This window comes from Ranitomeya variabilis, chromosome 5 (genome assembly GCF_051348905.1).
Source record: "Ranitomeya variabilis isolate aRanVar5 chromosome 5, aRanVar5.hap1, whole genome shotgun sequence".
NCBI classification, from domain to species: Eukaryota; Metazoa; Chordata; class Amphibia; order Anura; family Dendrobatidae; genus Ranitomeya; species Ranitomeya variabilis.
In genome coordinates, this window is record NC_135236.1 from 555,854,499 (window position 1) to 555,869,236 (window position 14,738).

A 14,738-nucleotide genomic window follows, 5' to 3' on the forward strand; every position below is an offset into this window, starting at 1 on the left:
TTTTAAAAAAGCAGTTGGTTTGCACAGCAGCGTGCAAACAGCAATGCAGCTATCAGGGAGCCTTATAAGGCAGCCTAATAAGCTACACAGCTGATGCACAAAAATATAGCCTCCACTGTCCCTGCAAAAAAAAGGTGGTGTTGGACAGTGGAAATCGCTACAGCACAAGCAGTTTGGGGGTTAATCTTCCCTCCCTAACAATATCCCTGCTTCTGATGAAGCTGCAGCAACCTCTCCCTATGCTCAGATCGGCAGAAGTAAGCTGGCGGTCGGCGTGCATGCCCCTTTATAGCCCCTGTGATGCCGCAGAAAGCAAGCCAATCAGTGTCATGCCCTTCTCTAAGATGGTGGGGACCGAGACCTATGTCATCATGCTGCCCACACTCTGCGTCCTCCTTCATGGGCTGAAAAATGGCGCTGAAAGCGGGTCGGGTTTCATGAAACCCGACTTTGCCGAAAGTCGGCGATTTTTTAATTTGTCCAATCCGTTTTGCTCAACCCTAGTGACGACATCTGTGATTGGAGTCATTCTCATTCTTTTTGTCTCTATCTGGTCCACATACTTTTTTACCTGGCCTTCTGCAGCATATCCCAACATGGTGCTGTTCAAAATACTGTCATTATAATCCCCCTGAATAAAAATATCTGCCCATACTGCGCTGCTGAACAAATATTGCTATTCACCCTGCTCCTTGCACAAAATATATCCCCACATTGCCTCTACACCAACTGCCAAACCACACTCTCCTTGATAATATTGCCTACACGACATGCTTTCCACCTTTATGAATTTAAACCTCTACAGCTTGCAAACTACATATTACACATTGCTCCTTCTTTATGAACTGTAACTGCCACACTCTCCACTCCTATCAACTAAGGCGTCCACCCCATTCCCACTTCACGCTGTTGCTAGCTCCCACACTATCCTCCTCCCTCTCCATAATATGTTGTCCTCCCTCATGCTGTATATTTCTCCACACTGTATCACCTCATGGCAGAAACAGCGCTGCTTGTCAAAGTTGGAAAGTCCAATGACACAAACTTCTTCAAAGAAGATATGACATTTTCTCCTAGGATTTTCCGATAATCCACCCTACCCTACATAGGCTACAGACTTCCAATGCCAGAGGAAGGAGAGCAGCCACAAAGCACCACTGAATCACCTCCCTGCCCACTGTAGGCAAGTGTTCTTTTTAGTGTATTTTTCATTCTTCCTTCTGAAGACATAATGCGGATTCATAGGGCCAAAAAGTTCCACATTTGTTTCATGGCTCCATAGAAATGAATCCCAAAACTTCTGTGGGTTATAGATATGATTTTGAGCCTACTGGAGCCTACGTTTCTTGTGGTTTGGTTTTCATATGCACCTTACTCTGAAAACTGAAACCTTAATGCCTACTGCCATCAAATCTTGTTGCAGGTGTTTTGCAGATACTCAAGGGTTTTTAACCACCTGTCTTATCAGGCATCACTAGTGGACAACCCCTTTAACTGTGTGGACAAGTTCTTTACTTGACAGATTTCACTCATGCAATAAAATGTCAGTCAACCATACCCTAGCCAGTCCAGTTATTTGATGTGTTTTTTATGATTAGATGCATCAGGTGCTTTAGACAACACCCGATTTACAAATATGTACTTTTATGAGGGATTTCATGATTGTCGCTGGGATTGTTTATGATGGCATGAAAATCGTTGCTGCCAACAGTGAGTGTGTGTGTGTGTGTGTGTGTGTGTGTGTGTGTGTGTGTGTGTAATATATATATATATATATATATATATATATATATATATATATATATATATTACATACATATACACACACATACACATACACACAGTACAGACCAAAAATTTGGACACCTTCTCATTTAAAGATTTTTCTGTATTTTCATGACTATGAAAATTGTACATTCACACTGAAGGCCTCAAAACTATGAATTATCACATGTGGAATTATATACTTAACAAAAAAGTGTGAAACGACTGAAATTATGTCTTATATTCTAGGTTCTTCAAAGTAGCCACCTTTTGCTTTGATGACTGCCTTGCACACTCTTGGCATTCTCTTGATGAGCTTCAAGAGGTAGTCACCGGGATAGTTTTCACTTCACAGGTGTGCCCTGTCAGGTTTAATAAGTGGGATTTCTTGCCTTATAAATAGGGTTGGGACCATCAGTTGTGTTGTGCAGAAGTCTGGTGGATAAACAGCTGATAGTCCTACTGAATAGACTGTTAGAATTTGTATTATGGCAAGAAAAAAGCAGCTAAGTAAAGAAAAATGAGTGGCCATCATAACTTAAAGAAATGAAGGTCAGTCAGTCCGAAAAATTGGGAAAACTTTGAAAGTGTCCCCAAGTGCAGTGGCAAAAACCATCAAGCGCTACAAAGAAACTGGCTCACATGAGTACCGCCCCAGGAAAGGAAGACCAAGAGTCACCTCTGCTTCTGAGGATAAGTTTATCCGAGGCACCAGCCTCAGAAATCGCAGGTTAACAGCAGCTCAGATTAGAGACCAGGTCAATGCCAAACAGAGTTCTAGCAGCAGACACATCTCTACAACAACTATTAAGAGGAGACTTTGTGCAGCAGGCCTTCATGGTAAAATAGCTGCTAGGAAACCACTGCTAAGGACAGGCAACAAGCAGAAGAGACTTGTTTGGGCTAAAGAACACAAGGAATGGACATTAGACCATCTGTGCTTTGGTCTGATGAGTCCAAATTTGAGATCTTTGGTTCCAACCACGGTGTCTTTGTGCGACGCAGAATTGGTGAACGGATGGACTCTACATGCCTGGTTCCCACCGTGAAGCATGGAGGAGATGTGATGGTGTGGGGCTGCTTTGCTGGTGACACTGTTGGGGATTTATTCAAAATTGAAGGCATACTGAACCAGCATGGCTACCACAGCATCTTGCAGCGGCATGCTATTCCATCCGGTTTGCGTTCAGTTGGACCATCATTTATTTTTCAACAGGACAATGACCCCAAACACACCTCCAGGCTGTGTAAAGGCTATCTGACCAAGAAGGAGAGCGATGGGGTGCTACGCCAGATAATCTGGCCTCCACAGTCAGCAGACCTGAACCCAATCGAGATGGGGTGAGCTGGACCGCAGAGTGAAGGCAAAAGGGCTAACAAGTGCTAAGCATCTCTGGGAACTCCTTCAAGATTGTTGGAAGACCATTCCCGGTGACTACCTCTTGAAGCTCATCAAGAGAATGCCAAGAGTGTGCAAAGCAGTCATCAAAGCAAAAGGTGGCTACTTTGAAGAACCTAGAATATTAGGCTATGTCTCCACGGTACGGATGGGCGGCGGTATCGCCGCAGCGGCGAAGCCGCTCGGCGCTAAGCCCCGCCCCCTTAATGGGACGCGATCATGCCGGATGTGTTAACTCTTCACATCCGGGATGATCGCTCTCTCCCATAGGGCCCTGTGATATGCCTTGCGGGGACGCTGCGTCCCCGCAAGGTGTACGGGCATGCTGCGATCTGAAAAGACGCGCAGCATGTCCGTAGTCGCAGGGCCGCCGCGTGCGGGTTTCCACGCATAGTGGAGACAGGATTTCATCAAATCCCCTCCACTATGCAGGAACATCTGGACGCTGCTTGTTTGACGCTGCAGCGCTGCGCAGCATCAAACAAGCAGCGTTTCCTGAACGTGGAAACATACCCTAAGACATAACAAAAAGGTGTGAAACAACTGAAATTAAGTATATAGCTCCACATGTATTAATTCATAGTTTTGATGCCTTCAGTGTGAATATAGAATTTTCATAGTCATGAAAATACAGAAAAATCTTTAAATGAGGTGTGTCTAAACTTTGGGTCTGTACTATAATATATATATATATATATCAGATGGAAGCCAATTGTCTGTTCCTACACAGTTGATAGCAGGCCATGTGAAAACTTGTATGCAGTCAATTGTCGCTTGATTATGGGCTCGTCTTGTCATGAATTTCTATATGTAATTTATTTAAATGAACGATCACCATCTGACCTGTGTTCTGTTGTGAATAAAACGTGACTATGAGAGATTCCCATATCATTGCATTCTTGTTTTCCTGCCTTCCTTTTTCTAAACAGGAGTTGTATGAAACACTGCCCCATTTCTAATAAAATACAGGTCCTTCTCAAAAAATTAGCATATAGTGTTAAATTTCATTATTTACCATAATGTAATGATTACAATTAAACTTTCATATATTATAGATTCATTATCCACCAACTGAAATTTGTCAGGTCTTTTATTGTTTTAATACTGATGATTTTGGCATACAACTCCTGATAACCCAAAAAACCTGTCTCAATAAATTAGCATATTTCACCCGTCCAATCAAATAAAAGTGTTTTTGAATAACAAACAAAAAAACCATCAAATAATAATGTTCAGTTATGCACTCAATACTTGGTCGGGAATCCTTTGGCAGAAATGACTGCTTCAATGCGGCGTGGCATGGAGGCAGTCAGCCTGTGACACTGCTGAGATGTTATGGAGGCCCAGGATGCTTCAATAGCGGCCTTAAGCTCATCCAGAGTGTTGGGTCTTGCGTCTCTCAACTTTCTCTTCACAATATCCCACAGATTCTCTATGGGGTTCAGGTCAGGAGAGTTGGCAGGCCAATTGAGCACAGTAATACCATGGTCAGTAAACCATTTACCAGTGGTTTTGGCACTGTGAGCAGGTGCCAGGTCGTGCTGAAAAATGAAATCTTCATCTCCATAAAGCATTTCAGCCGATGGAAGCATGAAGTGCTCCAAAATCTCCTGATAGCTAGCTGCATTGACCCTGCCCTTGATGAAACACAGTGGACCAACACCAGCAGCTGACATGGCACCCCACACCATCACTGACTGTGGGTACTTGACACTGGACTTCAGGCATTTTGGCATTTCCTTCTCCCCAGTCTTCCTCCAGACTCTGGCACCTTGATTTCCGAATGACATGCAAAATTTGCTTTCATCAGAAAAAAGTACTTGGGACCACTTAGCAACAGTCCAGTGCTGCTTCTCTGTAGCCCAGGTCAGGCACTTCTGCCGCTGTTTATGGTTCAAAAGTGGCTTTACCTGGGGAATGCGGCACCTGTAGCCCATTTCCTGCACACGCCTGTGCACGGTGGCTCTGGATGTTTCCACACCAGACTCAGTCCACTGCTTCCTCAGGTTCCCCAAGGTCTGGAATCGGTCCTTCTCCACAATCTTCCTCAGGGTCCGGTCACCTCTTCTCGTTGTACAGCGTTTTCTGCCACATTGTTTCCTTCCAACAGACTTACCATTGAGGTGCCTTGATACAGCACTCTGGGAACAGCCTATTTGTTGAGAAATTTCTTTCTGGGTCTTACCCTCTTGCTTGAGGGTGTCAATGATGGCCTTCTTGACATCTGTCAGGTCGCTAGTCTTACCCATGATGGGGGTTTTGAGTAATGAACCAGGCAGGGAGTTTTTAAAAGCCTCAGGTATCTTTTGCATGTGTTTAGAGTTAATTAGTTGATTCAGAAGATTAGGGTAATAGGTCGTTTAGAGAACCTTTTCTTGATATGCTAATTTATTGAGACAGGTTTTTTGGGTTATCAGGAGTTGTATGCCAAAATCATCAGTATTAAAACAATAAAAGACCTGACAAATTTCAGTTGGTGGATAATGAATCTATAATATCTGAAAGTTTAATTGTAATCATTACATTATGGTAAATAATGAAATTTAACACTATATGCTAATTTTTTGAGAAGGACCTGTATATTGTTGCATCTTGTTTTTAAGCTTATAGAAATGTAATACTCTAGCCCTGGATCCCTAGAGATTTCCTCTCGAAGTGCTTTCCTCTTCTGAGAAATGAAAGATGATGCTTTGTGAATCAGAGGTTGGACATTTTTAGCATCTTTTTCAGAGAAGTTGGTCAGATTATGAATTTCAGGCACTAAACGAAATTACAGGAATGTGATTTGCAATAAAATTTGGTATAAGGAACATTTTCGGTGCTTTTGTTTCACAATTATTGGGTTGTTTGATTTTGCTTTTCATCCATACCAGAAACAAAGCAGTGTCAGAGCCACCGAAGAGCGGACACCAGCTACATCGGCTTACAGATGGATAGGTTGCGTTCCACCAAGGTGTCCATAGTCTTCCTAGAAGAAAATCGCCAAGGAAAGCAGTTTGTTTTTTTATGTTTGACCAAGTGAAAAATACAATTTTAGGATAAGCTGGCCCGGACACACCAAGCTTGGTGTTTTGTACACTTGTCTTGAGGATGTGTGCTCTGGAGTAGAAATTTAGAGCATCTTTCAGCTGCCGTGCACCAATGACATTTACTAGTCAGCAACTAGCCCATGCATTTCTGTTATGATTCAGTGGGAGTGCTTGGACAATGTAAAGGTTTCAAAAAGTTGGCATAACTCACATAAAACCCATCAAAAGGTGCAATTTTTCTGTGCAACCGCATATTGTGCATACATTTAGCAACATTTCAAGTGGTTCTATGCCAGAAAACCGGCTATAACTGCTTGGTGATTCAGGCCCAGTGTGTATTGTAATAGTATTGGAAGGGCTCAATAGATATTGCACCATAATTTATAAAGAAGAGAGGTTGTGGACACTGGAGGTGATGCTATAGAAAGAGCCTAGTTTCTGTCACTCCACTCCGTTATTTCCATAACCCACCTCCAGTGTTCAGCATCGGAATAGAATTTTTTTTTTCCCCCCAAGATTGAAATGGCCCTCTAAGAGTTAAAAAAAACAAAAAAACAAAAACAAAAAACTAGTTAGTCTGGTTCAGCCTCTTGCAATATTGATAAGGAAGGCAAATACCCACATATAGAAAAAGTCTACCAAATCCAAACATCAGATTAAATATCTGGATCAACAACCCTTTTCCAAGAAATTTGATAACCGTCACTTTTAATATTGTTAAAAATCATTCAAAAAATCCAGGCTGTTTTTAAATGGTTTTTCTAAATTCATCAATTCATGGAGAATGTTCCATGGACTCCCTGCTCTTACAGTAAGAAGAATCCTTGTCTGTGCTGGTAGTAGAATCCCATTAACCCATGCTATTTTTCCAATGTGGTAGCTTGATCATGCCTATTGCACCACAATTACCATTTACATATTTAAAGAGACAATGCACAAACTGAAATATATATAAAAAAAAGTGTACATTTGCTCACACAGAATAACAAATTTTGGCAAGAACATTTTATACCAATATTGTGAAATACATGATTTTAATAATCTTAAAAAGACTGTCCCAAAATACAGGGCTCTGAAAGGACCAGTTAGAACTGAACGGTGGCCACCTTTGTGTTGGTCTGCTGAATGCAGTGCTTGGCAATGGCTGGCAGTGTGATAAACAGTAAAGTGATGCGTATGCTCACCCAGTTCCCTTCTGTCACATTAGGGCCCAAACGGACGGAACACCTGCAATCAGAAGATTAACTATCCTAGGTGATAATGTGCTGAGCTGGGATAAAGCATTTAGTTTAAAGCAGAGCTGGAATGCTGCCACTCATCCAAGTTCCCTGCACTCAGTCATATACTTACCAGTCGCTGTCTTCATCTTTTGCCAGTGTAGCACCAGTCAGTTTCCAACAGTCTGTGACCTGCTGGAGCGATTTGGAAGTCACTTCTCAATGTAAGTCTACAAGAGTCAGAATGGAGCTCTCAGATTTACACTGAGCTTGTAACTGTTACCTCTAACTTCTGACAGTCAGGGGCTGTGGCCACAAGATGGCGGTGTGGGACCGGAACGGTGCTGGGAAGAATGGAAGACAGCGGCTGGCAAGTATAATACCAGGGTCAAGGAACTTTAATTACAGCACTTGAGTTGTGCTACTAATCTGACAAATGCTGGAGTAGTGCAGTAAATTATACAGAAAAATAAGGTCCATGAAATCAGCAGAAATTTCACGCTTTTCTTCGGTATAAACAGTAGACAAGACAATGATGGATCAACACAACAGCAGCTAAATAGAAATCAAACACGATTATCTACTGACATGCTGGTTTTTGGGGACATATATTTTTTTTACTTATTTTATATTTTAACAGATAAAGTGTTTCACAGAAACCTGAGATTTTGCCCCTGTAGAGTAGAGACAACGAGTTAGCATACTACAGTCAATGTTTTGATTCCAACCAAGTTCCATATGTAAAGTTCTTCCATTAAAAGTCCATGGAACTGGTGGCCAAGTAGTCCTTCCTTCCAATGGTGCTGACTTGTTTGGTCTGCATAGCCTCCAGCTTGGGACAGTCCGTAATACGATGACCCAAACCTCCACAAAATGCACAGCCGCGTTCACCTAGGAAAAGAGTAGGCACAATTACCACAGCACAGCTTACAGAGCACCTCACTGTCCTGACTGTGAAACTAGGACGGTCTATTATCTAGTATTTACAAGACAGTCCTTCAAAATCTAAATACTTTTTCCTGTACTTTCTGGAGTAAGCACAGAACATACATGCTCCAACATACCACATTCACATCTTCTATGGCACCACCCTTTATCATAATGGGTTCCTAGCCCAAGATGAATCAGTTACAAACCTTAATCTTTAAAATTCAGTTCCTCTCATTTGTGTGAAAATCCCTAAAGAAGGAGTTACAAGTAGACACAGCAAACCCATAAAATGACAGGGAGAGGCTTTATTACTCACCTCCAATGTCCAGCATGGTCTCGTCACTGCTGTTGAGTACCTGCAGGACAGGGGGCACTCGCTGCTTCGCCTCCATAAGTAGAGCTTTCAAGTCCATTAATACAGACTCATCTGTGGGAGAGGGAAGGTTAATTACAGAAATCAGGCAGCATGGCCATACACTAATGCCCACATATCATCTCTGCATGAACACTTACCACATGCCTTGTTGATGAAAGTGGTAGCGATTCCTGTGTTACCAGATCGCCCTGTACGTCCTATTCTGTGAACTAGATATGAAGAGCTGTAGTTAGCTGAAGATGCTACATATACCACAGGGACAGACCATACAAGACCCCATACGCAGGACAACACATGCCTCGGTATCTGTATCTCATCAGGATAGAAGATATGCGCGAGTTATGAGGGGTGCTATTCATATACATTCATATATAATGTGGTCTGCAGTAAAACAATAATGCTCCTTGAAGTGCCTGCATCATCACCAAGTATTCAAAACTCACCATAGTTCTCAATTTCTTCAGGCATATCATAGTTGACAACATGCTGGATAGCTGGAAAGTCTAAACCTTTGGAAGCAACATCTGTAGCGACCAAGACATCTTTTTTTTCTTCCCTGAAAGCCTCAATAGCTTTGGTTCGCTCTTCCTGGTCTACAAAAGAATAAAACACAGTTAACACATAAATAACTTTTCACTTCCTTTTGACAGCAAGCTGCTTAAACACTCCTACAGGTAAGGTGTCCTCCTGCCAGAGACCGCTCCAGGGGCGCATTTTGCTATAGCACGCAGAAATAACCCACTTTAGGGCTCTCAGAGACCAGGGTCTACATATGGTCCTGGTCATTGGAGAATTTGTCTCAACTCTCTACAGCCTTTCCCCAGATGTTTAGGGGGTATTCCGGCAGTCTGGGTAGTGTACAACATTGGATGGCAGCCTGTGATGCCCGCACCCCAGTATATACATTTAAACAACTGCACCACTGCTACCTGCCAGTTATCGCATCTTCTTCTTGCAAGCATGTAATTTGTGAACTAATGTTGTAGGCTTTGTATGTTCTCGAAAGGATAACCGCCTTTACGTTTGTAGATATGGAGAAGAGATTGACAACAAAGGTTACGATTCAGTTATAACCACAGCTTTCTGCATCTTTCTTTATAATCTGGAGACTTTAGATAACTAAAGATAATGATGTGTAGATTTTGGGAAGACTATCAGGAGCAAGCACAGGTTTGTAGCAAATAAGTCATGCCAGACTTCTCTAATTACCTTCTATGATGGAATCACTGACTGGGTGGATCAAAAGCATTTGATAAAGTATCTCATACTATCCTTATTGAAAAAATAACCAAGTATGGGATTGACATGGCTTTGGGTTAGGTTAGGAGTTATGGATTCATAACTGACTCAGTGATCGTCCTCAAAGAGTGGGAATAAATGGTTGCACATCAAATTGAAAGAGTCTTTCAAGTGGGGTACCATCATGCTCTGTTCTGGGCTCAATGTTGTTCAACATTTTTATAAGTGATCTAGATAAAGGAGCTGAAGGTAAATGGATCAAATTTGTAGACGATGTAAAGCTAGGAGGGATAGCTAACACTAGAGAAAGGATTCAGAAGGATCTAGATAAACTTGAACAATGGGTAGGGACTAATAGAATGACATTTAACAAGGAGAAATGCAAGAATCTACATCTGGGCAACAAAAACGAAAATTCCATATATAGAATGGGAGAAATAGAACTAAGCAACAGCATGTGTGAAAAGACTTGGGTGTACTAACAGATCACAGACTGCACATGAGTCAACAGTGTGATGTAGCAGCAAAAAAGGCAAATAGTGCTAGGATGTATTAAGAGAAGCATCGAGTCTAGATCACGTGAAGTAATTATCCCCCTTTACTCCACCTTGGTCAGGCCTCGTCTGGAATACTGTGTCTAGTTCTGGGTACCACATTTATTAAAAAAAAACAAAAAAAAAACAAAACAAAAAAACACACATTGAAAACTGGAGCAATTTCAGAAAAGAGCGACCAGGATGGTGAGCAGACTGCAAAGTATGTCCCAAACGGAACGATTAAAGGATCTGGGAATGTTTAGCTTGCAAAAAAGAAGGCTAAGAGGAGACTTAATAGCCGTCTACAAATATCTCAAGAGATGTCACAGTGTAGAGGGATCATCATTCTCATTTGCACATGGAACAATGAGAAGAAATGGAATGAAACTGAATGGGAGAAGATACAGATTAGATATTAGAAAAATCTTTTTGACAGTGAGGGTGATCAATGAGTGTAGCAGGCTGCCACAAGAGGTGGAGAGTTCCCCTTCAATGGAAACCTTCAAACAGAGGCTGGACAGACATCTGTCTGAGAGGTTTTAGTGAATCCTGCATTAAGAAGGGGGTTGGACACGATGACCCTGAAGCTCATATCTAACAAACATTCTATGATATATGCTTCTTTTAATTAGAGAAAATGAGAGAACTAAGGCATATGCCTAGCTAATGTCGAAGGCGAGTTAAGCCCACTGGCATCAGGGGCTTATCTACAGCATTCTGTAATGCTGTAGATAAGCCCCCGATGTATCCTGAAAGATGAGAAAAAGAGATCAGATTATACTCGCCCAGGGGCGGTCCCGGTTCTGTTCTGGTCTGATAAGACGTTGCGGTCTGGTCCGGGGCCTCCCATCTTCTTACGATGACGTCCTCTTCTTGTCTTCACGCTGCGGCTCCAGCGCAGAAGTACTTTGTCTGCCCTGTTGAAGGCAGAGCAAAGTACTGCAGTGCGCAGGCGCCTGGCCTCTCTGACCTTTCCCGGCGCCTGCGCACTGCAGTACTTTGCTCTGCCTTCAACAGGGCAGACAAAGTACACCTGCGCCGGAGCCGCAGCGTGAAGACAAGAGGACGTCATCGTAAGAAGATGGGAGGCCCCAGACCGGACCGTGACGCCTATCGGACCAGAACAGAACCGGGACCGCCCCTGGGCGAGTATAATCTGATCTCTTTTTCTCATCTTTCAGGATACATCGGGGGCTTATCTACAGCATTACAGAATGCTGTAGATAAGCCACTGATGCCGGTGGGCTTAGCTCACCTTCGATTTTGGGGGTGACCAGTTCCCTTTAATGCATTCCGCAATTTGAGGCCCATGTGCTTCAACTAATTTAATCTTCTAATTTAATCAAGATTATTACCCACAGTATAATCAAAATGATATAGACGCAAATCTAATTACAAGGGCTGTATAAAAAAAAAAAAATATGTCTGCATTCATCCAGAAACACCCCCACACTAATCCATGGGCATCACCTGGTATTGCATATTAGCGCCATTGAGTTGCAATACGACTATTGGACTAATGTTCTGTTTTCAGAAAAATGCAGCCATGTTTTTCCAGTCCTAAACAACTCATTTTAAATAAGGTACAGCAAAAGATTTCACAAACCTTTGCCTCCATGTATGGCTACTGCCTCCACTCCCTTCAATAGAAGATACTCATGGATAGCATCTACATCAGCTTTCTTCTCTGCAAAGATCAGCACCTGGAACAAGATGTACAAATAACATGACAAGAAAGGTTGGAGAAACAATCTATGACCGAATCAAACCATGTTATACTAATATTGTAGCCGTTAAAAACCTAGCAACTGATTTGATAATCTGCAACTGCATTTGTTAAAAGATGCATAATATAAGGCACACCATCTCTAAAGACAATGGTTGACTGTCAAATTGGTCACTCTAAAGACCTTAATGACTTCTAGTGTGGCAATAGAATGCTGCTATTTTACAGATGAAAAAAAAATGTTCATTACTTCTGATCAGGGGTGCTGCTAGGCTCATGGCACCTGGTGCAAAAGCTTGTCCCCCTTACCCAGATCAACTTCTAAACTGGGACAGAGGTTGCTGCCCACCAATAACCGAATTACATTGCCGTTTTACTTAAAGGAGTTGGCCACTACTTGGGCAATGCCCTCTCAATCACTATGTTCCAAAACCTATACTCATCTCTGGTGTCTGCACCATTCCGGCAGTGTCTGCACTTGCTCTACTGTGGCTCATCTGACATTATTATGTCACCTGATCCCTGTGGCCAATTCGCAACCGCTTCACAGTCCCCATTTGGACAAATTACACATCCAGAGGAAGTAAGAGCAGCCACAGCTCTGACTTCCTCCAAATGTCAGACACATTGGAAAGAGGAGACAGTGAAATGCCTTTGATTGGCTGCAGAGATCGAGTGATAATGTCACGCGAGCCCCAGGAGAGCCAGTGCTAAAATCGCATGAATGGCAGCAGAGGTAAGAATAACTAATTATTTCAAACTGGGGAACTATGGTGATTGAAAAGGGGTTGTTCGAGTAGTAGACAACCCCTTTACAAGGCATTTTCTCAGGAGAGACATTTATGGCATATCCATAAGATATTGTCTAGAACAATAGAAAATCCACAGAGTATGTGTTAAATGTCCCTAGAGAGAGACATCATTTTTACAAGACCCATCAATTAGTGGTGTAAACAGCATTCCCTCTACGACATTAGAGCTAGCGAGTGGGGAGAGTTAGAAGACCTGGGGGCTGCACCATTCAGATTTCGGTTTCCTTCCTGTACTGCTGCACATTCCTCTCAATGATCAAGAAGACAGTTTCATCAAAGCGCTCTGCTCAATCAGTGCTGAGGAATTGTTTTTTCCCCCAATGCCAAAAAAACAAACAAAAACCAGTGGTGGTGAAGTAAGGCAGGTTGGCCCCATCTTAGAATCCTAGTTGCAGTTGAAGAGACCCCAATGAACACAATAATGACTAATGGATGTTTAATACAAATGATATTTGAGGTTGCCCTCTTTTTTCTCTCTAGCTCGGGGCTTCCCAACCTGTAGCTCGGGAGCCACATGTGGCTCGCGGTCCCATAAATTGTGGCTCGCGGCTGTCTGCCAGCTTGATGCAATAGGTCCAGGTCTAGCAAACAGGTATGAAGACCACATCTCAAAATTGTGAATTCTGTGAGTAGCCCCACACAGAATTGCAGATATGGATGCACATTTACTGGTCTTAGGGGTTTAGAGATGTTTTAGGTATGGTACGCTGGAGGTTTGTACTACTTGTTAGAGGAGGTGCTCAAAGCTGGATGTCACAGTGTGTTGGGAGAATACTGAATGGGGTATTGTGGGAACCCCTGGATCTCAGTGTACTGCTCTGGAGTGATTTCTGTGGAAAAGCTTTGGTTATCATTATACCCGTAATGGGGGCTTTGGTTGACACTACTTTGATGGGGGTGGGACCTGGATGTGGCTCGCGACCCTCTCTCTAAGCTGAATGTGGCTCTCAAGGTCAGAAAGGTTGGGGACCACTGTCTAGCTGATGCTGTAATAATTTGTGTGCAGAGTTAGTGTACCAATTACAAGGAACAACTGACAGGTAGTGAGCCATTCTCTCTGGTACTTACAGAAGCCTGTACTAACTAAGGCAAGGCTCAAAAGACAAAAAGAAAAGGTGCAGGACGAAGTAATGATTATAGGCATCAGACATCATATATCAACTTGTCCTTTAGAAAACCTTAAGTGCTACTCACAGGAGGTGGCGTCTTCTGCAGACACTCCAGTAAATAAACCATTTTGGCCTCCTCCTTGACATATTCAACTTCCTAAAAGGAGGGACAAACCAGAACATCAGTGGCAAAGATTTTCATGACACTCAACATTTTTTAAAAGAATATTACTAGAATAAACATTCCAGCAACAACGTCGGCCTCAAGCACACAGCAGCTCTATTTGCAAAAGTGCAGAGACACGCTGATTCCCAGCGGTTCTGTAATCGGTCACAAGCTTTGGCACCTTAGGGCTCATTTACATGGATGTACAGCAGCCATATTTTACGGTCTGTTTTACATCTGCAATTAATTGCCCAACAGCAGGGAATAACGAGGAATGTAAAAGCTGGCCAATATATGCTCGTGATTATGGTATATGGTGTGAATAAGTTCTAATAAGGAGTTTTCCATCCCTAAACAATATTTACAGCATCTGATAGGAAGAGAAACATGTTGCACACTGTCAAAAAAAAAAAAAAGAAACAATAAAAAAAATAC

The 14,738-nt window shown here is 42.5% G+C and overlaps 1 protein-coding gene across 1 annotated transcript in view; it reads right to left on the minus strand.

Annotated features, from left to right (window-relative positions):
• Positions 1–7,789: 7,789 nt before the first annotated feature.
• The window catches only part of DDX41 (DEAD-box helicase 41), a 31,270-nt gene continuing 24,321 nt past the window's right edge, over positions 7,790–14,738 (minus strand). Inside the window, exons 12-17 of the mRNA XM_077265931.1 lie at positions 14,223–14,294; positions 12,097–12,193; positions 9,159–9,308; positions 8,853–8,924; positions 8,656–8,766; positions 7,790–8,300 (exon numbers count right to left, since the gene is read on the minus strand). Of these exons, the coding sequence (XP_077122046.1) occupies positions 8,164–8,300; positions 8,656–8,766; positions 8,853–8,924; positions 9,159–9,308; positions 12,097–12,193; positions 14,223–14,294 (639 nt within the window). The 3' untranslated portion in view covers positions 7,790–8,163. The remainder of the gene's footprint in view (positions 8,301–8,655; positions 8,767–8,852; positions 8,925–9,158; positions 9,309–12,096; positions 12,194–14,222; positions 14,295–14,738) is intronic.